This window comes from Phalangium opilio, unplaced genomic scaffold (genome assembly GCF_054372755.1).
Source record: "Phalangium opilio isolate 3A_F unplaced genomic scaffold, DU_Popi_V2 ptg000079l_1, whole genome shotgun sequence".
NCBI classification, from domain to species: Eukaryota; Metazoa; Arthropoda; class Arachnida; order Opiliones; family Phalangiidae; genus Phalangium; species Phalangium opilio.
Window position 1 is genome coordinate 10,352,106 of NW_028324187.1, and position 27,284 is coordinate 10,379,389.

At 35.1% G+C, this 27,284-nt stretch overlaps 3 protein-coding genes across 4 annotated transcripts in view; 2 read left to right on the forward strand and 1 right to left on the reverse strand.

Annotated features, from left to right (window-relative positions):
* The window catches only part of ds (dachsous cadherin-related 1), a 124,354-nt gene extending 106,390 nt beyond the window's left edge, over window positions 1-17,964 (reverse strand). Inside the window, exon 1 of the mRNA XM_089846586.1 lies at window positions 17,828-17,964. The gene's annotated coding sequence lies outside the window, so the exon portion shown is untranslated. The remainder of the gene's footprint in view (window positions 1-17,827) is intronic.
* Window positions 17,010-18,080, forward strand: LOC149654887 (gem-associated protein 8-like). The gene is made up of 3 exons (XM_089846589.1): window positions 17,010-17,411; window positions 17,501-17,566; window positions 17,832-18,080. Exons 1-3 carry the CDS (start codon window positions 17,105-17,107, stop codon window positions 18,032-18,034), a joined length of 576 nt encoding a protein of 191 aa, XP_089702715.1. The 5' UTR covers window positions 17,010-17,104; the 3' UTR covers window positions 18,035-18,080.
* Window positions 18,081-21,018: 2,938 nt separating this feature from the next.
* Window positions 21,019-27,284, forward strand: part of LOC149654888 (uncharacterized) — a 36,727-nt gene continuing 30,461 nt past the window's right edge. Inside the window, exons 1-2 of one of the 2 annotated variants that reach the window (XM_089846588.1) lie at window positions 21,019-21,553; window positions 21,750-22,248. The gene's annotated coding sequence lies outside the window, so the exon portion shown is untranslated. Of the gene's footprint in view, window positions 22,249-27,284 lie in introns of both variants that reach the window. The other variant, XM_089846587.1, reaches the window with a different exon arrangement.

The following is a 27,284-nucleotide window of genomic DNA, read 5'->3' on the forward strand; positions in this document are numbered from 1 at the left end:
TTTACGTAAACTAATTAACGGTCAACGACTTTCAATTCCGCCATACATTGATTGTACTTTGAGAGGAACACGGAGATTCGAGGCAAGGTTGCGCGGTAAGGTACTTGCGCGGGCGGACAAGCGAAATCCTCAAAAGCAATATAACAACCACAAGTAAACCTATTTTCTCAATTGATTCAAACTTACTTTTGGAGGCTTGTAAATAGATTTGAAATATTAAAATCCACGTTTTTTTGTATTATTTATATTATGCTACACTCTTTGAAATAAATATTCTATAGTCTAGAGCCTTAATATTACTAAAGTTTTCCGCGACTAAATTTAACTTTAGTTTGAACATGAAGATGAGGTCGAGACGGGCAAAGACAAATATGGGGAGTAAAGAAAAGCTTATAGGATTTGCGAGACCTCCGGAAGAGTGCCATTATTTTAAAAATAGGAGAAAAAAATCGGTTTTTCTCTAACAGATTACTCCAGAAAACCATTTGGTGTTTTTCTTTCTTTCTTTCTTTAAAACCGGGTAACTAGTTTCTCTAAACCGAAGAGTTATCAATTTCAAAAACGCCATTCTAAAAATCAACGGAGATGTATACTATACCTCTCTCGTATAGACTGTATTTGTCAGAATTGTATTACAATATTTTACTACATATTTAAATATAAACTAATTAATTCAGGAGCTTAGAATCCCTCAATGATAAAATCTAATTATTAACTACATTGTAAGCGTTCCTATCTCTCATAGCCAACGGGATGAAAATTAAGAAGTTAATATAACAGTGTATAAAAAAAATTAAACAAAAGCCATAGTATACGGTGGATGAAGAAAAGATATACTTTTAAGAAAAGTAGTTTTTTCTTCTTTATTGGCCGCGTGGCTAGCTATCTAATTCCCGTTGGGCAAATTCCTCAGTTGGAAAAAAGGCATTTTGCGAGCCATGCTTGAACGCTGCAGTTTCTCTAATGGAGGAGAAATGCATCTTTCGAACCTGCGCACTTGATATAGAAATAGATCAGGAAATGGGTTTAAAAAACTCTCAAAAACGGTTCCGACAGTAACGAAAAAAAAAAAGGAGAAATACAAGGGGTAATAACTGCGTCGAACAATAAATAAAAAATACTTTACCCGGAGAAGGGGGGAGGGAGTTAAGAAAAACTTTCAAAAGTCATTTGAATAAAATGGAAAATCGAGGTGGTCCAACTCGTAGAATTTCCCGCGTCTTAACGAACCTTTCTCTGCCCCCCCCCCACGTAAAATTAGATTTAATTCATTTCAACGTTTTCAGTTCAGTTTCTTCAATCTTTATTTGCCTCTAATTCATTGCAAAATTGGTTTTAAAGTTTGGTTTGGATCAGTTCTAACAGAGGTTCTGGTAAAACGTCTATACTATAGCGCCCAAAATATCAGTATCGGAAGGTATTGGAACCTTCGAATGGCGGGAAATTCTACAATAGTACCCTTAATAAACAATGTAAATTAAACTTAATCCAATCAGAAATCTATTCGTTAGAAGTAATAAAAGTTACAATTTTAGCGAATTTTCCCTTGAAAAAACGTGTTTTTCTTAAAATTCAAAACAAAAAAATTTATCTTGGAAAAGTAAGTGTTGGCTAAACTACCGAAAAGTAATTAAACCTCAAAAAATCACCGCGAAAAATGATTACTTAAAGATGAGGCGTGGATTAAGGCACGAGTAAAAAGCCCGAAGGCAAAATCGTTACGTATATAAATCGACATTTTTACAAAAGACAAAAAAATGTTTGAAACGAAAAACCCATTAATATTTTCCCAGAGAGAGCAAAAAAAATCTCAATGAATAGAAAACTTTAACAGCTAAAACTATACAAACGTGATACGGACATCCGATGTACTATTTCGATTCAAAAGCCACAGCTAAATTTCGCGCAACTTTATTATATATAAATATTAAAATTATATTAAACCATATAGCGCATGCTCCCGTTACGTAGACACGCCCTAACTCGAAATTACTAATCACGAAACAACTTAAGATAATATCAAATCACCCTAAGCGCAGTTGCCTATAACTGCTGCCAAGATCCTACAACATTTTTTAACGAATTAAAAATTAGCCTTGAAAACTTAAAAATAATATTGAAACAAAATGTATATTTATATACACCTTTATCTTATTATCAAAAAGCCCCCCACAAATTAAAACAGTATGTTATATAACAAAATAAAAGGAGCTATATACCGATTTCTAGTCGAAAATATTATAAATAACATTTTGCTCAAAGGCGTGTTTTAGGGATGGCCCCTTAAATTAGAAATCATCTTTAAATTTCTTACTTAAATTAAAATTTTTCATAGAATATTTTCGACTCAAAATGAAGTTCCCCCAATCTTTACAGAACAACAACTTATATATTTCCAGGGTTCATACATCTTTTGGAAAACAAATTTCCCTGAGATTTCCAGGTTTTTCCCACCGTATATGTTAACGAAGGAGGAGGGGGGGGGCAGCAAAAAGGACTATAACATACTCAAAGGACATCCCCGTATCTCTAATAGAACCAGAGTTATGAGCCTCCAAAGTTTAGTGTAATGTTAATCCTATGGAGGGGGGTATGTTTATGAACATTTTGCTTAATTACTCGGCCACTGACGCAAATTTCCCTGAATTTTAGTAAAAATTCTAAATTCCCCTGAATTTTCCTTGAGGTTTTTGTCAACTATTTATTTCCCTGATTTTTCCAGGTTTTCCCGGTTAGTATGAACCCTGATTTCGCTAGTTTTGACTATTTTCCCAAAATACAAAAATAAAACCACGTTAAAGCTCGACAATTAATTTTAAATCGCAGTCGCATTACGTGGGAAAGCATAGAGGGTTAACTGTTTTTAAATAAACAGCTTTTAAAAATGAGATTTCAGGTTTCCAAGGCAATTTCTTTCGGAAATTTCACGTTAGGGGGCGTTACTGAGTGACAAATGATTAACGAAGGGAACGGGCCAAGCCAAAACTCCCATGTTGTGTTATATTAACTTAACTCGCCTTTACTTATTTCCGGAAGCGGAAACTTTAGCTTACGAAAAATATAAATTTTTATTTAACTGGGGCTAGAAATATTTCTCTGTATATAACGACCCACGTGCCTATGCGAAACTATGCCAACATTCTCTATCTGGGGTTCAAAAGGTTATAATATTAACGTGACAGAAATTTAATTGCTCTAATCTATGTCGGAAAATGTTTAAACTAAAACATTATTTTTTTTTAAAGGGATAGTAGCAACCCAAACCTATTAACAAAACCTGTGGAGGTGGAATTAAGTTTAAGTCCTGAAGGCCCAGCCCAAACCACACCACATTAGCTATAGGAAGCTGGTATTCTTTCACGGCCATCTTGAAAAATGGCGGCCAAAAAAGAGGTAACAAAAATGTTTGGGTTTGGTTTTTAACACGTGACTTTTCACATTTTGATTGAAAAACATCGCGGCGAAGGCATTCTAGACACACACACGTTTCAAATTAAGTCATTAAAATTAGTTTGCGTTTCCCCCCCCTTATAATTATTCCCCCCCAACCGAATCGATTAATTATTTTATAACGAGGTAAGTTGAAAGAATTCAATTGAAAATTTCAATGCGCTGCCAAAATGCGAGCAATTTAAAAGCTTACGAATTAACTTTTTTATTATTATTTTATTTATTTTTTTTTTAAATATCGAGTAAAATCGTGATCTAGTGGTTTAAATGTTTAGAAACTCCGTCGTTTACCTTGGATTTAAACGAGACCCGATTTTCCTTTCCCAATCTGACTATAATCGTGATTTCACGATAATGACTCGATCCGATTTAAATTTCGCTCACCATAAACATAACCTAATCTATTTATTTTGAATAGAAACTAGCAAAGTTTTCCGTCTGTTTTGGAATAGGCGATTTCTGAAATTCACCAATACTGGAATACGTTACATTTTAATGTTTAGGGGTCATTTATTGGGTGCGTTCAGTGTGAAAAACCGACTGGGTAATGTTACTTGCACCGAACTGAATTAACTCGAATTACCATTGCTTCGAGAGCGCGATTTATTGGAGGTAATTGCTCAAAAAGCCTCGAATAATTACAGAGTTAAACCCCATAAACAAAAAAGCGTAAACAAAATTTAAAATCCGCCTCTTCCGACCTACAATTGCGCTACAACGGTGTCGAAAAATAATTGAGAAAAACTAGTTTGGGAATAAATAAAAAAATATATACATGAAAATTAACGGGAAAAATTTAAACGAAGAAAGTGTCAAGAAAAACTCGTAGTAGCTAGCACACGCGATTCCACGAAACTTCCTTAAAAACGAATTTAAACGTTTGCCAAATATTTAAATCTAGGTTCGTATAATATTTAGTGGGATATTTTCTCTCTCTCCTCCTGTGTGTGTGGGCAGTAAGGTAGACATATATTTATTCAACTAACTAAAACTAAAGGTACAAATTGTCCCACTGACCCCGAGATCTTGTCATCTATACGTTTTCCCTAAAAAAACTGGTACCAAAAAAAAACTAAAAATTGTTAAAGCTCAAAAACTATAATTTTTAATATTTTTTCTTTATCTTTACTATAACAACACCGGTTCTAAAAGTTAAAACTTTAAAAAATAAAATTTACGTTTTTATAAACCCGTTTTGCCTATATTATAGCAGAATGGTTTAGTTATTCGAGGTCTGTAATTTCCAATTTTTTTTTTTCAAAATTGACTTTTTCAAATTTTGCCCATACAACTTTTTAACGCGCACTAAATTGCGTTTAAAAATTACTTAATTTAATTACACTAATTCAGCAACGCCCATATTCATAACCTCATAAAGACAGACGCTCGAGCCATATAGTTTGCCTAGTTTAAAATATAGGCTTACACGTATGCTGGTCAAAAAGAATTGTGTTCACTAAATTGACCACTAACACTATACAAGGTTGTGAACCCGAACCCAAAGACGCCCATCTTCATAACCTCATAAAGACAGGCGCTTCGAGCCATATAGTTTGCCTACTTTAAAATATAGGCTTATACATATGCTGATCAAAAGAATTGTGTTCACTAAATTGACCACTAACACTGCAAGGTTGTGAACCCGAACTCAAAGACGTCCATCTTTATAGCCTCATAAAGACAGGCGCTTCGAGCCATATAGTTTTCCTAAGTTAAAAAAATAGGCGTAATCGTGCAAGTTGAAAGGGTATAGGATATTCAAAGTTGTGAACCCGAACTCAAAGACGTCCATCTTTATAGCCTCATAAAGACAGACGCTCGAGCCATATAGTTTGCCTACTTTAAAATATAGGCTTATACGTATGCTGATCAAAAGAATTGTGTTCACTAAATTGACCAATAACACTAAAAGGTTGTGAACCCGAACTCAAAGACGTCCATCTTCATAGCCTCATAAAGACAGGTGCTTCGAGCCATATAGTTTGCCTACTTTAAAATATAGGCTTAAATATGCTGATCAAAAGAATTGTGTTCACTAAATTGACCACTAACACTGAAAGGTTGTGAACCCGAACTCAATTTCACGCTATTATAGGAAAATTACCAATACGAAATTACCAATGCTAATTAAATTTGCAGCATTTCTCCGTGGTTCAGAGGCAATACCAAATTACCTAACCCACGCTGTTACCGCTTAAATTTCGTGACAAAACGAAATTAAGTTTAGTTATTCAATTGGTAATTGGACCAAAGTATTAACTTCAACATTTAATAAAATTGCCTTTAAGCGTAAATCAAGAAATTATAGTTAACGTTTCAAAGCCCCAAAAATTTAAAAGTTTAAAATTAAAAAAAAAAATAAGTAAAAATATATAATATATAATATTTGTAGCTATAGGTATGTATCACAGTGGGATACCTTGTTCTAAGGAAGTTTTGTCTCTCGCTAAGTTTTACTGGTTATTGAGCTAGTCGAATGAGGTAAAGAGTATGTTTTAAATTGATTACACTTACTAGAAGATTACATTTTAGAGAAAGGTATAAATCTATCATTACCGTAGTTCGTGGTGATATATTATAAAACTTTTCTATATATATGACCTAAATTTATTATACTTTTCAAAATATAATTAATTTTAAAAAAGCAGCTAGCTATTCCCGCTGAGTTTTAAGTGTTAGAAAAAGGGTCAAATTATGTTCAAAGGTCGTTTCGCGCGACTAGGGGTCAAAGTGAGTTACGGCCCCGGAGAAAAGAATTAATATTCAGGACAAGAAAGCCTTATTATTATTCTAAAAATAACTAAAGTAAAATTCTAAATATAACCAGAAAATTGAATTCAAGTGTTTACTTAAAAATAAACTGGAATACGGTACGGGTTTTAAGAGTGATATTTTTGGCCTACTTTTAAACAAATTACTGGTTTTGCTCAAATTAAGTTAGTTTGAAAAGGAGAGTTCCAGTTAAATTTCAAAACGTCAGAAAACCAATTCAATTAAAGGGTCACCCTATCAGAAACACTCCGTCCCGAACCTCAGTCCGTGCCAGGTTCAACTTTGACCTTTCCTAAAATGTACAAAATTTAGAAGCGATCGAGTCGGGAAAAGATATTAATACGAATATATCAATGGAAATCCCTCCGCCGCGCGATGCCTATAGCCTAGATTTAATTTTCCAATTATTTAGTTGTCGGCACGCGCTGGTCCAGTTACAAAAGGAGCAATTTTTTTGACGTTAAGCGTGTAAAAGGTACGGGATCCGCGTCTAGGTGGACTCCACCACCAAAGTCAGGCAGGATTAAATCTCCCTGTTCGTATTGAAATGGTCCATCATCGGCTCATTTGGCGGGTGCGTAACCGGTTTGGGGTATATACGAGACAGTCTTGTCTTAGGTTAGGTCTTTGAGTGACTCGGGGAAACGTAGTTGGTCCCCAACAGCGAGAGGCGTTGAAGCGACGATGGAACCATGCGCCAACTTCAACGCCCGGGTAAATGGTTACCCTGACTGCCATTTTTTTAGAGGATCCCCCGATATGCCGGTTAAGGTTACGTTCCGGGATCCATAAACGAACACCGACTTTCTCTCTTCTCTTTATTTTTTTGGAGGGAATTTCAAATTTGACATTTGAAGAGAGGTTATTACAAGTTTACACGATTTAGGAGATCAAACCCCGTCAAAAAATGCCTGTACTTAAAAATGAAGTGTGCGCGGGAATTTGGGGTAAAACAATTAATATTAATCACGGTTAATTTAATTAAACGACGCCAAAATTAGTTTTAATTAAGAAAGAATTTCTGATATTTTGGTTGGGGGGCAAAATCAACCATGATTAAGCCTGAAGTGGTAATAGTGGTAATAGTGTGGGAATTAGAGTTCTAGGTAATGAAAACTTTAAAATAAAAGAAAACTCTGTAATATTTCAATAAATATACTTTCAATGTTTTTCAAAATTTCGAAATAACGGGCTAGATTTTGAAAAAGTATTAGTACCGTTATAAAGCACACGGCACCCATTTCTCCAGCTAAGTGTCAGTTAAAGAAAATATGTAATTAATCTTATCTCTCTTCGCAGTTTTAATTTTCTCAATGGGTTAAACCTTTAAATCTTTTTTTTTTTTTTCATTCTTTCTTTCACTTAATTTTCTGACGTGTTTTTAAAACTATATAAACCAAAAGCTAATATAACGCCTTAATTATATCTAAGCTTCGTACTAGCTCGGCGCATGCGCCCCCACTTAAGAATGGTACAGGGAGGGAGGGGAGGGAGGGGGGATAGGTAAAAACACCTTTTAGTGGTGGGTGTATATTCAGTGGCGTTATAATCACTCAAAAAAATACCCAAAACTTGTCGGCTCCAATTACGAAAACTTGCACCTAAATCACGAAAAAAAAATATGGAGGGGATAAAATTTCTAGGTAACACTTCCTATTGAATGATGTTGATGTGAATATTCTCCATTGTCTAATGAATGGTAATGGAAATTAGTTTGACCAATCACATGGTCAGTACTGAATTTTTCAAATTCCTTGACCACTACGACCTTGCTTTAAAATTTTTTAAATATTTCCAGATTTGTTTTCAAGGTGAAAGTTCAGCGTAATTAAGTTTCAAGATCCACATTCAGGGGATAATTATGTAAATTCATAATAGTGAATAGGAATTATTACCCCCCCCCCTCGAAGAAAAAACCGAATTTCTAGATATATCCTTGATTCAAACCTGTCAAATTTAGTTTATCTAGGAAATATACTACACGTCAAAAAAGTATATTTTTTTATATTTTTAAAATTTTGAAATTTGGGTGAAAAATATTTACGTCTAACTAATACGTTTTCCTTACGAATTTAAGCTCCAACGATATTTAAATCACAATTATTAAAATTAATTAAGCTATCATATCATCTCGTCAAGTTTGGAAATAAACTTCGAAAATTTAACCAAATTATCCATGTAAAAAAGAAACCATGAAGAATATTAATTGACAATCTACTTTTTTTGACCCAGTTCCTCTAATTACCAGTCAAAATTTAAATTAAATTGATTTACAACCTTACAATGAGTCAATAAGAAACGTAAAAAAAAACGTCTTTTAGAAAATAAAATAAATAAAATATTTTCAAGTCTGAACTTAATAGGAAAAACGTTAAATAATTATTTTCCGATCCCAGGGTAGTTTTTTTAAGTTAATAATAATTAACTATACGGTGAGCTAGGCCTAATACAATACGCTTATTGTTTGAACTTCAACGTGCATGATCATTTAAAAAAATGTATCCCATAGATAGTAAAAAAAAAAAAAAAGAAAATTTGCCGGCGAAGATAGTTAAAAAAAAAAAAAAATATGAACGTAAAAATAAAAACCTTGACATTATTTCGTGTCGTTGGCAATAAAAAATATGAAGATAATTACATTAATCAAGTTTCAATTCCGAAGAAAAATATTAAGCCAACAATATAAAAGAAATTAGGAACTTTTATACCTAAATTATATATTTTCTTAAAACTAAAAGTGGCTAAATTATTAAAGTTGTTACTAACAGGGTTCATACAACTTTTGGAAAACAACAAATTTCCCTGAGATTTCCAGGTTTTCCCCCTATATGGAGCAAATGTTAACCAAGGAGGGGGGGGGCAAACATTAACCAAGGAGGGGGGGGGGCAAATATTACTATTACATAATCAAAGGACATCCCCGTATCTCTAATATAACCAGAGTTATGAGCCTCTAAAGTATAGTGTAATGTTAATCCTAAGGAGGGGAGTATGTTTATGAACATTTTGCTTAATTACCCGGCCCCTGTTTAACGCAAATTTCCCTGATTTCCCTGAATTTTACTAAAAATTCGAAATTTCCCTGAGTTTTCCCTGAGGTTTTTGTCAACTATTTATTTCCCTACGTTTTCCAGGTTTCTATGAACCCTGCACTACACAGAGTTGTCTTTGAAATTCCAAGGAAAGCGATTGAAATCGTATGGGGTAACAAATGGAAGATATCCTATGGGGTAATTTAAAAATTAAAATCTCCCATGGGAATTAACGTATAGACGATCAAGTAGTCCCTAAATGGTTAAGATAAAGACAGACAGACTCGAATATCGTCAGGTATAACCCAGTTAGTGGTTAGCCATAAAAATATGAGCGATGGTAGAGAATAAAAAAATATTAATGATGCTTGAATTTCTTTCGGGTATCTTTTCTGTTCGGAGCATAAGGGGATCATTTTCATGGTCAGAAAAAATTGGGGGGGGGGGGGGAATCAAAGGAGGAGTCCTCGGCTCTTTTTTCATTGCAACCCCCCCCCCCACCAAAATCTCTCTCTCTTTCTTTAATGGTTTATGCTAAAAAATGCGCGGTACAGCAGAGTTATAGGACGACGGCGGCAATTAGCTTCTTAGGCATGTAGTCGCTACCAGTCTTACACGTACACTTAAAAGCATTAGTCACTGAACATTTAAACTCGTCTAACGTTTAAACAAGCCTTTTTAGTGTATAAGAACACTTTTATATACCCAGGCCGGCCCAGCGCGCTATTAAGCACTGTAACCCTTTAAAACAAAGCCTGGTCATTATTTTTAAAATGTTAAATATTTTATTTTAATCAATAATTAGTTGGCATCTTTTAAGGGATTTGTGAAGCTGTAAAAAATATATCAACTAATCCCTTTGCTGGTCAATTAAAATTTTAGGTTGACCCTTAAATTGGTTGAACTTTTAAGACAATTTCCTGACCATTTATCCCCTTGGGTTGTAGTCCAATTTGTCCCCTTTCCAACGATACTAAATACTTGGGCAGAGTTCATACAACTTTTGGAAAACAAATTTCCATGAGGTTTTTCCCCCACATACTTCCCCGAGTTTTCCAGGTTTTTCATCCCCGTATATGGAGTATCCTATGGTGCAAATGTTAACCCAGGAGGGGGGGGGCAAATATGACTATTACATAAACAAAGGACATCCCCGTATCTCTAATATAACCAGAGTTACGAGCCTCCAAAGTATAGTGTAATGTTAATCCTATGGAGGGGGATGCTTATGAACATTTTGCTTAATTACTCGGCCCCTGTTTGACGCAAATTTCCCTGAGGTATTTGTCAACTATTTATTCCCTGATTTTTCCAGGTTTTCCAGGTTTGTATGAACCCTGTTGATGTTACACAACAATCAGAACTCGAGTAATTAATAAACGAAACACCTGGATTGGATTGTACTTCAACAGGAATTCAACCCGGGTTTGGTTTTCTCAAAAAGCGTGATTGGACAAATCTTTCGGGCAATAATCGAGGGGCAAATATATATGAGAAAAATGGAGAAATAGTGATTAGTCCCTCGGAATTTTTTGAAATGATGATTAAGGCCTAGACTGAGAAATAAAAAAAATTGCTGCTTTAGTAGCATAGCATCCCCTTAGAAAATTAAGATAGTTGATCTTATAAAATTTTACAGATCGCAAAGAGCATCTTAAAAAGCCTCGAAAAAACCATTAGACTCGAAAATATAATAATCTCGTGAGTCAAAAAATGATTCTAAAAAAATAATGGTCTTTTTTCTCTCTTGGCGCGCGGGTTATGGGCCAGAATCTTAGCGAATACACGAAGCACCCAAAATTCAAGTAGTCCCCGATGGACCAGACGAGAGTAAAGGAGAGACAGTCCACAGATACGTATAAGCAGAAGTAAGATAAGTGACTAGAAGTAAAGAGCTTTAGCATTGGTACTAATAGATCCTGCAGGCACTAGTGAACAAATTTGAGAAGATTTTTTTCTAGAGAGAAAAAAATTGGTCGAGTTCCAAAAACATTTCCTACCCCCGTTCCGTTCCCCTGAAGCTAAAGCCGGGGGTGTACACGGACGAAGCGGGTGCTGCTTGAATCTAGTTCGGCCCCCGTCTACCGCCTCCACCCGAGACCGAGAGCGTCTCACCAAAGAGGAGAGGGAAAACTCAGAAACCGCTACCAGAGGGCCAACCGTTGGAATATTAAATTTGGGGTTAGCTCGATACTTCTAGTCCGTTATCTTACTTCTGGTATAAGACAGACATAATTGAAGAAGTTTATTAGTCGGATTTAATGGTAATGAGGAGGTATAGTGTTAGGCGGGCGGGGTGTATAGAGGCACGCGGATTTTTCTGGCTACCGGTTACGGTTGGCTCCGCAACTTTTATCGATGAGTATAGCTAATAATAATTACCACGCGGAGCTACAGACTTTCCAAGGTCCCTTCGCTAATTTTACGGGGAAATGATACCGCGCTCCGTATATACCGGGCCTACCTGTATACCTACAGTTCAGCCGAATCACACAGAGACAAAAGTAAATTAGAATTAGAAGTTAGTAATTACGTTTTTCATCCCGACAATGAATAGCAATTAATAAAAGAGAATTTATGGGGGCAAGTTTGGAAATTTTGAAAGAAAATAATTCCATAACAATACCTTGATCTTTGTGCGGTCAATTCCACACAAAAATAATCTGAAGATGGAAGAAAAAAAAAATCAGAATTTGGACTCAAACTAATTGAAAATATTCTTAGTTATAATATCGTTTTAGGATTAAGGGTTTTCAATTAAATCACTTCGAAACTTAATCTATTTCGGGTTGACTTCGAAATGGTAGCTATACGCTGGAGGACTACTTTTTATATATATTTCTAGAGTCATGGGAGTAATTTGTCAACGGCCGACGGCGAAATTTCCCTGTCCCGAAATATTGGACAAATTGCCGATGTACACGCGGCCAGAGTTCCCCGCGTCCAACTAGATGCCTTAAGAACGAGCAATTTTTATACGTTCCAGATAAAAATTATATTATAATAAGATTATAATTCCCAATATTACCAAAGACATACAGGGTGTTTGGCCCGCCTTCTCAGTTCAAACCCAGTCACTTGGAAGGGGTGTGCAACCTGCAGAGAACACGCGGGGTCTACACGCAGTTCATTAAGTTACGGAGATAGGGTTCGTACAAGTTTTTGGAATGAAATTCCCTGACCTTTCAAGTCCATTTTCAATTTCCCTGACTTTTCCAGGTTTTACAGGATTTCTAGGTAGTGTACGAACCCTGGGAGATACGGGCTCCCAAAGATTGATGGGCCACTAACAATAAGAAGTAATTACCACACTGGTATCCATTTAATAGCAAGACAAGATTAAGGTATCCGAAACACCCTGTACAGGAAAAGGCTTTGAATCATTTGACGCGCGGGTTATAATTCAGATTTCCCGCAAATACGGGGGTCCGTGTACATACGTACACATTTGGGAGAGGATTCTTTCTCATTTCACAATCGATTTATAATGATAATGTTATAACCACGATACTAGCTCATTACAGAAACAAATAAGTTTATGGCGAAAAATTACGTATCATTCATTTCTTTTTTTTCTTATTTCAAAATTACTGGTCTTTGTCAAAAAGAGTTGTAAGGGTCAAGAATCGCTTGAGTATCCGAATGTTTAATTTAAGTATAGCTAGGGCTCATCGTTAAGTCATTTTGAAAAGTCAGAATTGTTTGAATTAAAATTGCTTGTGTTTGAATTAAAATTTGATGACAAAAGATTTTTAATTTCAAAAAATTTTTGCTTAATTTTTCGAAGTGGACTAAATTTAAATTCTCTTTCTGCATGCTCAAATTTACGCGTAATTTAAGATATAATTATTTAACGAGACGGAAATTTACGCTTAAAAATGGCTACAAACATGATTCATGAACCAAGATCAGTTCAGGCTAGAGCTACCACGTACTATAAATACCGAACCAATACGAATTCAATGTTGGACTTTAATGACAATTAAAAGTAACTTTTGATAATTCCAGGTAGAGACGCTTTTCTATATTAGGGACCCAAAACTATACCTTATCCCTCTTTATCCCATAAAAATAATTAAATATAGGCATAAATAACCACGTGTTTATACATCGTAGTAGTAGTAGTAGTAGTAGTAACCTAGAAAACACACGACCACAGTACCCCCGAACCTTAACTAGTTTTAAAATTTCTTTCAAGTTAACTTCGCATCCCTAGAAAGTGGTTCCATCTAACCAAAACTGGCTTCAACCTTTCAAAAATAAAACCCGCCCCCCCCCCAAGCCACCAACCACGTGATTCCCCCAAATATTAAAAAAGAAATAAAAGTAGCTAAAATTTTTGATTATAGGTACGTGACGTCAGAAGACTGTTGAGGGGGGGGGCTAAAATAGCCACTGGTATCTCCCCCCACTAAAATACACCCTTCTTTTATTATAGTCGAGAGTTGTATAATCGAGGGGTTCAACACTTTCAGAAGAGCGTGTAAAACACTCCGCTTTACCAGAAACTTTGTAGTGACGATATCTTAGTAGTACAGGGTTCATACAACTTTTGGAAAACAAATTTCCCTGAGATTTCCATGAGGTTTTTCCCCATATACTTCCCTGAGTTTTCCACGTTTTCCCCTATATGGGGTATCATATGGCGCAAATGTTAACCAAGGAGGGGGGAGCGAGCAAATAGGACTATAACATACTCAAAGGACATCCCCGTATCTCTAGTAGAACCAGAGTTACGAGCCTCCAAAGTATAGTGTAATGTTAATCCTATGGAGGGGGTATGTTTATGAACATTTTGCTTAATTACTCGGTCCCTCTTTGACGCAAAGTTCCCTGAATTTTCCCTGAGATTTTTGTCAACTATTTATTTCCCTGATTTTTCCAAGTTTGTTTGAACCCCGAGTACGCGCCAAGAAAGATTAAAGATTCGACGGCCATCTTGAAAAATGGCAGCCGTGTCCTTTCGCCGCTAGGGGCTTCTCTAAAACTCGGGAGTGTTGAAGCTCTCGTTTTAGTAGAGAGCATCCTTTCTCTCTCCGCATCCCTTGGAGGACCCCCTTATCTGGTCTCCTACCACCACCACCACCACGGCACCACCAGCACAGGCCTGACTGGCCAAAAAAAGAAAGAAGAAACGTATTCGACCCACCCCTTCTTCATATGTGGGATTGATCAGAGACGTTAGACGGGTCGCTAGACTATAAGAATTCCTAATAGTACCTTCACGATACACTATGAACCGGCGACAACTTAACTTGGAAGTCATTACGTAACCCTGGATACCTTTAAAGGTACGGTGAAACTTAAAAAGTTATACCCATTTGCGAAAATCAAAAAAAGTATTCCCATTTTGTAAACCATAAATAAACGTAACAAAGATAAGTATATACCCTTTTTAGCCTTCTTACAATTTGTTTTGGCCTAAAATGCTTAGCATTCGCCGCTTAGTTGGTCAGCTTGGACCACCGACACTAGAAACGAAACGCAATTTTTCTTATAAATTTACTTTACAGAAAAACATACGCGCAACTTGATTTGTCAGACGGAGTGGTACATTTAATTTTTAACTTAACAAATGAAGGATTGGGAAACAAAATGTAGGGTTCCATCTTCTCTTTGAGATGTACACTAAACTTTTGGGTGGTTAACGTTAAACTTAAGTTGCCGTTAATGATAATAAATAAAAAAATTATTTAATGGATAAAAAAGGGCCCATAGTCAAGGCCATAGTAATTTCCTATAGGAGAGAGAGAGAGAGAGAGAGAGCAAAAGTAAGTAGTCGGGAGGGGGGGGGGGGGCGGAATGCACCAAACTTAAAAAGAACATCGAATCCAATAACCAGTTTTTACAAAATTTGAAAACTTTTTTTTTTTCATAGTCAGTCAGTCAGACCTTTAGAAACTCAAAATTACCGATTTCAAAAAATTTCTGTGTCGATAAAATATATGGCACTATTATTATTATTTCGGGGGATGGGAGTTGAGGGGGGGGGGTGCTATTTAAAAAACACCTCATCGAACCCTGGTATTCCTTTTATTGTAAAACGTACGTCTCTTACAACATATTTTTGTGATTCGTACCTAGCAATATTCAGCCCCGAGGCACCAAGGAACCGACAAAATATTCGGCTACTCGCGAATAGACGACTAACTAACTCTTATCTTCGCTACTAGGTTTAACCATTTATAAATATCGTCGTCATAAGTAAATAACAACTCCGTAAGTTCAAACAGACTCCTTCAGCCCAAAAAACACTACAAAGTTTTCGAAACAAATTGCCTTTAAATAGAATGACCTTGATATACTAGAATTTTAATCTCTCATTACTGGGGCGTACAATGGAATAGAACTCTCTCTCAGAAGCCTTAGTGTGACGTCACCTATGCTATTTGCCCATAGAACCAAAGCGGTATCAAACATGGCGGCCCATGACGTCACAAATGAGATAGCTCTATACTTTCGTTAGAGTTTCTACGTTTAAACTTAAGTTGTTATTATTTACAAAATGACAAAGAGGGCGAGGGGAGGGTTTACAAAACACGAATTCGCAAAACCATATTTTTATCAAAGACCCCATCTTTACACCCTTCAAGATACCAACTTCTTACGTCATAATTTAAATTCGTCTTTATACCAACCAATGTAGAAAAAAAAATATTGGCTAGCTATTATCGTGAAAAGCGATCTTGTTGATTTTTTTGAACTTTATTTGTATGTTTACTCGTTGTTGTTATGTTAGTCAATGTTATTTTCATTCGAGCGTATCCTCCTTCCCACTTTAAAAATCACCTTGATATCGTAAAACATCGTACGCCATTTGAATTTGATACCAGTGGTATGTATTACCTATCATATTTTCAAATCGAGGAGATAGACACTAAAAATCACTGTTGACCAAAAAACCCAACCCGATCATTTTGCAAAGAAATTTATAGAAATTTAGTTTCAGGTAATAATAGAATAAGAATAGTGTCTATTCCCTCAACCGTCGCCTGACTTTACACGTAATGGGCACCATGGCGATGCTGGACTATTATTTAAGGATGTTAAGGAGTTAAAAAAAGGAGTCTGGTTTTGACCATCACCGTGTTTTGACGGACAATGTTTACGCCCTTGTCAACGTATCAAAGTAAATAAGTGTTTACGTCGAAATGTTGTAGCCTTACTTTTATTTTCTACCGTCTGGGACTATTTGAAATTAGCGTACGTCAGATGAATTTACAAAAAATAACATCTACAGACGACAGGGGTAATCGCTTTGGATTTTAAGCTCGCCTATAAGGTCAATCGAGTTCAAAATGATATTCGTTAAAATTCTTCGTTTAAAATTAATTAAGAATTTTAAATATCAAAATGATTAGACCCCCGTCAAAGTAGCTCAAATTGTTTTTGGTTAGGTTAGGTTAGGTTAGGTTTATTTTCAAACAGTGGTCTCAAATTGCAATAATTAAAATTAAATCCTGTAGTTTAAATCGTTTAAGTTCCCTACCCTTCTATTATTCACTTTTATTTTCAAAATTTGAATTCAAAATAGCCGGTCGATAATATTGGTGGCGACATCTATCTTTAAAATACCTTACTAATCTAAAATAATTCCGAGTAATTTTATTGTTAATTAATTATTCCCCAGTTCTTTCCCTATTCAATTCGTATCTAATTAAATAAAAAATTTCATTACAAAATCTTAATCAACTAGGCGCTTAATTAATTAATTACTAATCTAATGGCGCCATCTTAAGGTTGAAAACTACAAAACGTACAGACGACGTTTGCTAGTGCTAAGCCTTTGGCGCTGTCAATGCCTTTGTATATTGTTTTCAAATCAAATTTTCAATTTTAAAATTGTTAAAATGATGACAGATATGGATAAATCGTGGTATAATCAACCCTGCTTCGACCGATATTGGAAATCCTACGGTAATACGTTCAATTGGTATCAACATCACCGAAATAAGTGGTCTATGGAAAATCAGCCTGGATTGGGGAACCTTAACTACAATATTGAAGATACCTCAACCTCAAATGAGGACGCTTTCATCTCCTCAAACCCCGAGGACACCCAAGATTCCTCCGAAGAGGTTGTACAAGTAGAAATGGAAATAACTGAAGAACTAATTGCATTTTTTGAGCAATCGGAATATCACAGAAAACAACTCCGTTAGTTCTTTATACTTTGTTAAGGGTGGCTGAATAATTAATGTACATTGACGGTTTTAATTACTTTTCTTTCTCACGATGATTTTTAGAGGTTCGCAGACAAGAAATAAGGAAAAAGAAGAAAGAAGATATCGCTAAAGCTAATATGGAACCTGGTATGTATGTTTACATTCTAAGCTTGAATTACCTACCACCGATGGCACTACTGTCTAAGCCTTTTTAGGGTTATATATTTATATCTGGTTTTTCGGGGGTTTTTGAAACGTTTGAACGCACGTTTCGTCCAATTATACCATTTAAGTTGTAAATACCGACATTAGCATAATTAATTATACATTATTAAGCCTTGGCTCATGCCACTCGCGTTATTAACCCCCCAAAATGGTTATTTTGTATTAAAAAATATTGGTACTCACGTAGCCGCATCATGGTCCCATTCTGGCAACTGTTCCCTTCCGTCCCACGTATTTACGAGCGCCAACAGGTCAAATGAAATGAAGTACTTGTACGGCAAGTCCGCCGCCATCATCCACGGAATGGAAACGTCCACGCAGTTAAATTTCGACAGATATTGCGATATCCATCAACCCAAACTATGGCCGGTAATCCCTTTGAATCTGTAAAATAAAGTGTAATATTGCGTAAATAAACTATTTTTCTAATTCCTGAGATTGAATTTTATTAGTAATTAAGCTTACTTTAATTATAAATAGTTAAAATAATGTAGGAAAAACACGAAATAAATCGAACTATAACAGCATAACAGCGGCGTCCATCTTAATTCTTAAAAAGTTGCAGATGTGACGTAACAATCGTCGTCTGCTTTTAGATCAGGGTAGGGAAATAAGCTTATTAAAATAGCTATGGCTATGACCCGCTCCCAAATTCGTAACAATTAAAGTAGAGGTTGTAATAGTTTAAAATATGGCTTCAAATTTGCTGCTGATAATTATAATAAATAAAAATGATTAAATATCAACTTTAATTGAATTTTAGGGAGTTTTATGATAAGAAATTTATCCAAAAACTGGGGCAAAACTTTAGAGGAACAAAGTAAATGAATAATATCAATAATATCAATAAAATTAAAAATACATTAAACGAGATCCCCAAAGTTTATGTAAATGTTTTCCTAACCTTATAATGGATATTTCCATTCCATTGTTTTAAATATAGCCCCGAAAACGGTATATTAAAATTTATTTCTCATTCAAGTGTAAAATTAAAAAAAGAAGACATAAAAGGGAATGGTTCGCGAGTCTTTGTCCTAGCGATCCGTGCATGCATTTCCGGAACCAAAGATATCGTTTTTAAGAGTTTTGTCGGGTTAACCACTTTGAGGAAAGGATAGCGGGTTAAGATAAGATATTTGTTCTATCCTTTCTTTGTTATACAGGTAGCCCCCCCCCTCCCAACCCCTGTGGCGACACCGACAACAAACAAACGGTACACTGATGGCCATTTGATTGTCGCCACTCGCCCGTTGTACTCAGTAGGGGGGAATTCTTGTACTGGCGACGTCCCAAAGTGAAATGTCCGAATAACATCAATTTACTTACAAGGTTACGTAACATTACGTATAGGCTCGGTATTAAAATTATGCGAAGTGGTTTCTTAGTCTCCGAGTTTCTAGAATTCCTTCTAGGGGGACTTAAGGGCAAGCCGCTCAAAGGGTAGAATGCTAGAAACTGAGTTAAAATTCAAGCTGGGTTTAACTGCATCGCACGGTCTAAGAACAAACAGCATTTGTCGATATTTTTTAAGTGGTTTTAATTACGTAATAGTACAAATAATAAACGCATGCCGAGCAATTGCGCATAAAACTAGGTATAAAATCAGAGCCCTTTGATTTTGAACTCCAAGTTCTGAAACTAATCTATCCCCCCTATTTTTGACAAGTTTAAGGGATAGTGGCCAAAATGAGGAGTCCAACCAAAACCAAGTCGTCCAGGCGAAAAATTACTGTACGGACGGAGTATTTTTTACTCTAGAAAGTTCACGCTACGCTTTCTAAACACGCAAACCCATGAAAGACTATTAAATATTAATTAAACTCGGAGGGAACATTGAGCCAGAGATGATATATATCAACGTCTTAGTTAAATAAATAAGGCTTTGTCCGGAATACAAAAGATTCCACGAATCTATCTCAAAGTGAAGTCTAGGAGCGAGCGGTGTTTGAAGAAACGCCAAAAGAAAAGAATGCAGTGCCAACTTAAATTAAACAATTATAATCAGCTTTGATTTGGTCAAACACCCGGAAAAACACCCTCGGGACATCCTGCCCGCTTTCAAAATGATCACGTGACTCTTGTAAAATGGCGTAACGGTCTCATCATAAACTAGAGTTTATTATATAATGGACAAGTGACATCACCGGAGATGGTGCATGGTGCATGGGTGCCAATTGTACGAAACTTAATTTCAACAAACAATTGAAGTTTTATAACAGTTCTCCTTAAATATTATCTTAGTTTTATAATGAAACGGGGTAACAATTCAATGTCATTGTTATATTTATTTACCTCTATTTTAATTCTTAATTAAATTACGGTATTCTTTCTTGGGTTTGAAGACAATTACGACGCGGACTGCAGCCTCGGCCTTTTCACCAACGTGTTTATATTACGTTAATTAGACGGCCGCGTGATTGCGCCGACTGAGTGAGTGCCTGGGATGGGATATTTACATTTCGCAAAACTGGATTATTTTCGCCACTATTTCCTGTATCAGATAGTGTTGCGCCTTAATTGTAGGTTACAATTTGAAAAGTTTTGTATTTTTGGTTTAACTAAAGGGGCTACAAAGTGTTCCTCCCCTCTATAGCGGCATGCAGTGTTGTCAGGATTAATTAGATCGCCAGTTCATAAATGACGTCACAATACCATACCATCAAAAGCTCGTAGATTATGGCCTGGTTTCCAAAAACATATACTATTCCCATTTGCAATTGGATGATTTTTTTTTTGTTCAAAGATGATAAAAAAATGTGTTTTGAAAAAAATTTGGGAAATTCGCGTTGGGTTCGGGTCACCTGACACGGCCAATCTGCCAATAATAATACTCTTTTAATTCCCTCCAAGATATTCCACGGATCTATAGGCTATGAGATGATTTTTTTATAAATATATATATGTTTTTTTTCTGCATATTTGTTATGTTTACGAGGCACACTCTAATATTTTTCTTATAGCGATAAGAACTCCATCAGAAGTTCATTACACGAAGTTGGCAAAATTTCAGTTCAATCGCTTAAAGGGACTGTAAAGAAGTCATCGGCGGGCGGTAAAAATTATTTGAATTACGTCAGAGGCACGTGACCGAGGAGAGGCGTGGTTCAAAAAACCTTAGTCAGTTTTATTTCGAAAACCACCGCTTCCGGGAATTGGCGCTGGCATCTCGCGAAAAACAAAAACTAGGTGACCAGTCCCACTCTATGTGGAGTCTTCATATCTTGTTGTCACGTGGTGCCAGTGACGTATTTCAAATAATATTTAACCGCCCGCCGATGGCATCTTCACGGTCCCTTTAAAATGGCTACGGGTATCGAATTCACGAAAGGGAATTTGAGTTTAGTTACTACTATTATTTGAGAAACTGCGTTTACTTCTAGCGATGGACCTCTGATACGGTGTGTATATTTCAGACATAAAAAAAAAATCAAGATTATAACTGTAATATTTTATGAATTTTCTCTAGATAGGCATATATTTTATTTATCGATAAAAAATTTATTTTTAAATTTCCGGAGAGCGTGGGGATGTCGTAGCCTCGGTTGCCATTTTATCGGTCGTACGAGAAATTCGATGATATTATCAATTATCCCATCACCTTAAATAACCTAACAACCATAGGTAAGTCGCGTTTTAAATAAAGTGCTTAAAAACAAAGCTTTACACAAAACCTACAAAATTCTCTAGGGCATATATTGCTAATGCCCACCTACGTATTAAGTTAAAGAATCATAAAAAAAACATTAGCATTTAAATATAATTAACATCCTCATTAACGTCTTAATATTTCCTAGATTTTATAATTATATCCTTTGGTTTCTTAATTAGTATATTAGCAATTTAGGAGGGTCGAAAGAAATTCAAAAAAAAGGATATAATTAAAGAAGGATTTAAAACATAACACGAAAGGTTAGTAAAAACATTTAAAATAAATTTTCGAATATATATCGGAAACTAAATCCAGATCATCATTCGGAACTTAAAATCGAGGGAGTGCTCGCTTCCACAAACCTTCATCTGATTAATTAATAAAGATTAATTTATTTTAATAATTAATCCATATTTATAAACACATAATTATCCCTATTGTTTTCTATTCTAATAGACCTGGTTAGTTTACTAATCTTGGACTTGAATCTTTCTACAAGAGTGGCCAGCCCCTCGTCCTAAACCTTCATTCAAAGGGGGGGCACCTCGGTTGTAGGGGGGAAGAGGAGAGGAGAGGAGAGAAGAGGGACACAAGAGAGCGGAAGGCCCATCTTTGCTCGGAAGGAGTCGTAGGGTCGCACCCAAGGAAGGAAGAAGAGATTTCTAAAAGTGGAGAGCTCATTTTAAGTTGGAATTGCGAGCACTCCGGTCAGGAGTTTTCTTAACATTTTCCACGTGATTCTTACTCGCTACCGGTAATCAGTCACAGACTTTGTTTGAAATTAATTTTGTCCACAAACTTTTAAAACTGTTACTGGTATATCCGGACCCCAAACTTAGTTTATATTTACCTTTACAATTTAACAAAACAAACAGAAAAAAAACCATTTTAAGTACGCGAGTTTTTGGGTTTTTTGCGATTGATTATTTTTTACCCCGGTGATAATTTAACTAAGGTAAGTTCATTTCATTTATATCCTAATTAAATTAGTGTACTCGATTATTTTATTAATTAAAATTAGCTTTAAATTGAAATTATTAAAATTTTGTAGTTTCATATCGATGTTTAATTTTGGCCAATTAAATATTTCACGCGCTAATATTTAATGAAATTCTCGTGTTGTTTTAAATGATTTGATCACGTGACTTAATTCCCTTCTTTCTAGAGATTTAACGAAACTTTTAATTTATTTAATAACTCAGATAAATAAATCCTTCGAGTTAGTATTGATCAACTAAAAATTCCAATCAAATTTCAAAATGAAAAATTTTGAATATTTGAATAAAGTTAGAGTTCAATGTACAGTTTTAAATTACGATGTCCCCAAAAATAAGTAACGGCCTTGAATCGGAGAGACACAAAAAAATACCGTAAATTTAAAAATAAAAACATGATGATAAGATATAGCGAGTTGGTCGTGATTTTCAAATTTGCACCTCTTACTAAAAACAAAAAAGGTATTTTCAAATAAGTCCGTTTGATGATAGGGTGAAAATTATACAGTTTTTTCTCTCCAAAGTTAAGATGTTTCCAGAAGTACTGCCAAATTTGTTCGCCTTTATAACGTAATAAAGAAATGTTAAAGAAATGAATGGATGAAAATGCGTTTTCGTAGGCTTTAACTGTATTCGCAGTTTCACCGCGAACATTAGAGTTTGTAAGGGCTATCAAATATCGATTAAAGTTTAGTAGGAAAACCCTTTCGCCCGATGCCGATGCCGAGCTGAAAAAAGGGTTTCTTTGTAGTTAACTTTAAACCGTAGAAAAATTCGTGATTTGCCCAAATGGAAATGATTTTCCAAACGGTCCGCGCGGAAGTTTAGTCTAGCTTGGAGAAGATGGGCAATTTCGCTTTTCTAAGATAAGCATTGGGAATCAAACCTTTTACAGTGTATTTCCCGTACGATAACCGAGATAGCTAACGAATTTAACTGAAAAGGTCTATAGATATTTGGCTAAATTACGCATTTCGAATTGTAAAGGGGTGAAAATTACTCGTTATTGAACTTGAACGCGTTGAAGATAATTCCAGGCGGAAGGGTTAGTTAATTTCAGTGGTAAATTGCACCGTTTACAAAGTAACGGCGGAGTTATTCTTAACGTCTACTCGCTAGTAGTCGTTCATTTTCAAGATGGAATAGATTTTAGAAAGTTTAAAAGGTTTCTATTCCGACATATCAAAGAAATGTTTTGTTTCGGTGCTTCAAAAGTAAACAGCCTTTTTGGATAATAGTGACAGAAGTGCATTACCAAAAGTAAGAACCCCCCCGCCAAAGTATCGTACAAACAAATTCAAAACCATTTGAAACAAGCTTGAATTATTTTACTTCGAATAATGTACTTTTGGGACTTTGGAAAGATGATAGTTGTATATCTTTTCCATCAATGTATATTTATTTTTTGGAATGGAAAGTGATGATATAATATTACTTTTGCCATAATGTACATGCCATTTACTTGATGTATATTCATATTTACTAAGCGTACGTGTTTCAGATCGCTATCAAAGAGAGTAGATTTTATCTCTTCACAATAGAAACCTTTGTATCGCTATAAAATCTTTCTTATCTCATTCTTATTCAAGTTCAATTTTGAATAATATTGTATATAAAATAAAGTTTTGACTAAAGTCGATTATTCCGAAGTTTAAGTAAGTTAATTATTCCCGATTTCAATTTTAATTAAATCAATTTAAATTAATTTAGAATTGCAATTTTGAGATTGTTAAACCTTAAGTAATAAAAGAATTGGCTAAACTCCGGCGTTTCGCATTAATATTTACGTTTAAAATCAAGTTTTGGTTTTGAGCTATAATTAAAAGCCAGACACAGTAAAAAAATTAACCCTTCCCTTTTAAAAACTTGGCCCATCTTTAAAAAAGAGCACGGCGCGTAATAATTATAAACTTTAATCTCGCGGCGGTGGTTCAACGTTCCTTAATTTAATAGCGAAAGCGAGAAATTAAAATCAAAAGTGCCGCGAATTAAGAAATGGCTATCTCGAGATATTGTGATAAAAACGAGCAACTCTGCGAGATTTATATGAAATTTTTAAAATTTTCCCACGAACTCTATGCCTAAATACGCCAAGTAAACAAATCGGAATAGTGTTAAAAACGTTACTAACCCAAAGACGGACTAAAAACCCTGGATTAAAACTAAACTGCGTAACTTAATTTACGACTAAATATCAACATTACATTTGAGTGAGAAATTCGCGGGCGACCGAAATATTGTTTAATGAATTACTAATTATTCAGCAATTTACGCTCATTATTTGGGACTCGTGTCGCTCGCGAGCTTCTCAGGACCTATTTTAGGTTTAATATTTGAAAACCACACACTCCGATTTAAAAATTCGTACAACCCCCAATTTTTAAAATATTTTTATAGACTTGTTCAATTAAATTTTCGGTATATTTCAAGGCAGCCTTCGCCATTACAGCTACGTTACTAAACAAAGGGTGGGAGATTCCTTACAATAAAATAGCCTACATTTTAAAAGAAAGAACGAAAAGAAAGTGGTCAAAACTCAAGCCGAGTAATTTAGTATTATTTTAAAATCTCGGTTCTTTTATCTTAAAGTCACGTTTCGAGGCGTGAAATTTTTAATCGCTAATTAATGAAAAATATTTTGAGGTTTTTCTCCGAGGTATTTCCGTGCTGGGGAAGGGCGCATGCGCCACGTCGTTTAAATACTTGAATACTTGATTCAGTTGGGGGTACAATTTAGGGATTAACATTGAGTGCCGGGAAAAAAGGCTACACGCGTAGATATAAAGTTGGCAGCGCTAGGATTAATTTAAAGGGGACATGAACTGAGGGATTAATTGAATCTACAACTGTTGGTCGGAGCGACGAAGAAATTTTCCAAACATGGCCACCGATTGAAACGAAAATTTGATCACTCAGGGTCGCTATAGAATATTATGAACCGTCTTTCAAAATTTGAGTCATATCGGTTGAAATATAAGGAAGTTATCGCGTCGGTAAAAGAAATTCGAGAGTTTGGGTTTATTTTTTTTTAACGACAAGGTTTCATTATCACTTTAAAAGCATCAAGCTGCGATCGTCCTTTTAATAAGAAAGGGTAAAAAAAATCTATTTAAAAGAAAATGTACCTAAAAACTTGGATTTAAAACCAGAAAAAAAAGGAAAGGAACATTTTTCGTGATTTCAGGATTTTCTTACCAAAAAAAGAAGGGGTTTATATATTTGCGCACGACAATAAGATATATTTTAAACATAAAGTCACGTTATGATATTTGTAGTATCTTCTATCATAAAGTTTAGCTCTGATCTTTGAGAATACAAAACCCTTTAAAACCGGATTTCCAAATTTTCGAAAGATATTTTCCGTTTAACCTTTCACGCAAAATTTACTTCATTTTATAAAAATAGGGTTAAGAAATTTAAATTTAAAAAAAAAAACCCCAATTTTTAACCAAATTTTCAATAAACCCGTATAAAATTGATACATCCATAAAGTTAAGTGAAAAAATAAAAATTTAAATAAAATTTTTATCCGTAAAACGCCCGTCACTATAAGGGCGCCGAAAACTTTCTGAAAAGTCAAAATATTTCCCAAATAACTATTATTACCGGGCGAAAGACGCGTTCGAGATTTGTAGCCAGGTAAGAAATTGCATTTACCTGCCAATAGGAAACTTTGACCCCAGAAACCGTATCATATGCCATAAACGAATAAGAATTGTACATTCTCTACCAAAATAAAACGTTAAAAAATGGAAAATATTTGCTTCAATACATACATATATATATCTGTCGATATGTATACAGTGAAAGTACTCTACTATTTCGTTCAATTGCCCGTAACTTCAATGCTACGCTTCCGACTCTACTTCTCTTTTTTTCCGATTCGTAGACGCGTTTGAGGGGTGGGATACTTCGATAGAATATTACGAAATGGGATAGGGTATGAAAACATACGGATTATCTCGTGGAAAGTTGCTGGCTACGCGCAAATACGAATCCCCTTTGTTTACTAAAACTCTAAGAGACTAAAATCAAATGATAAAGGTTTATTTTGAAGTAGTGTGTTTGCTTTGAGAGAGAGAGAGTGAAATCCGAGAACGACCCGATTTCTCACAATAATAAAATATACACACTTCGTCGGAGGTAAAACCAATAGAGCCGCAATAGACAGTTTTTCCTTTCAAATTTTACAAAAAATTCCTATTTTGGGTAAAATTTATTAAAGTAAAGAGAATCAAATTTGAAATTTTCTTTGTCACGTTACGGGGGGACAGACATAAATCGCGTTCGTATAAGCCCCCCTAACATACGTTAATTTTACACGATGACGCGGTCTGTCGGCGAGTTATTAAAGTTCAAATGATACCACAATGAGCAATTCAAATTAAAATTAAAATTAAAATTAAGAAATTCGCGATACAAAAAAAAATAGAATAAAAACTTTCTCTTCGGAATTATATATTAAAACGGAAAATGGTTATATACTGTGAACCGTATAATATAATGGTAATAAATCAACATCCCTATTCTTCTTTATCATACATACACGTATATTTGGTTATTGTTAAGTCAAAAAATTTATATCTAATTCATATTTTTGAATAGCGAAAATCGAAAGTATAACGCAGCTCGGTTCATTTCTATACCACTTTAAATACCTAACAATATTAAGTAAGAATTTAAGTAAATTGATTAATAAAGCCTAACCAAGTTCCAAGTTTAATGAACTCCATTTTTCCTGGAATTTACCAGCGCTTAATTTTGTTTAAGGACTTACTTAAATTTGTTAGGTAACTTATGGTCGTGGATTCAATGCCGGTAACTCACCCCAAAACGTTTAAAACCGGTAAATTCGGCGAAACGCAATTAGACTGACCCTTGGCGAGAACACGAATCAATCTACGTTTCTGCATGCCGGGTCAATTTTTTGACAAGCCAAGTTCCAAACCAAACCGTAGGAATGTTACAATTTCCCGCTGAAAAATCACGTACTGCC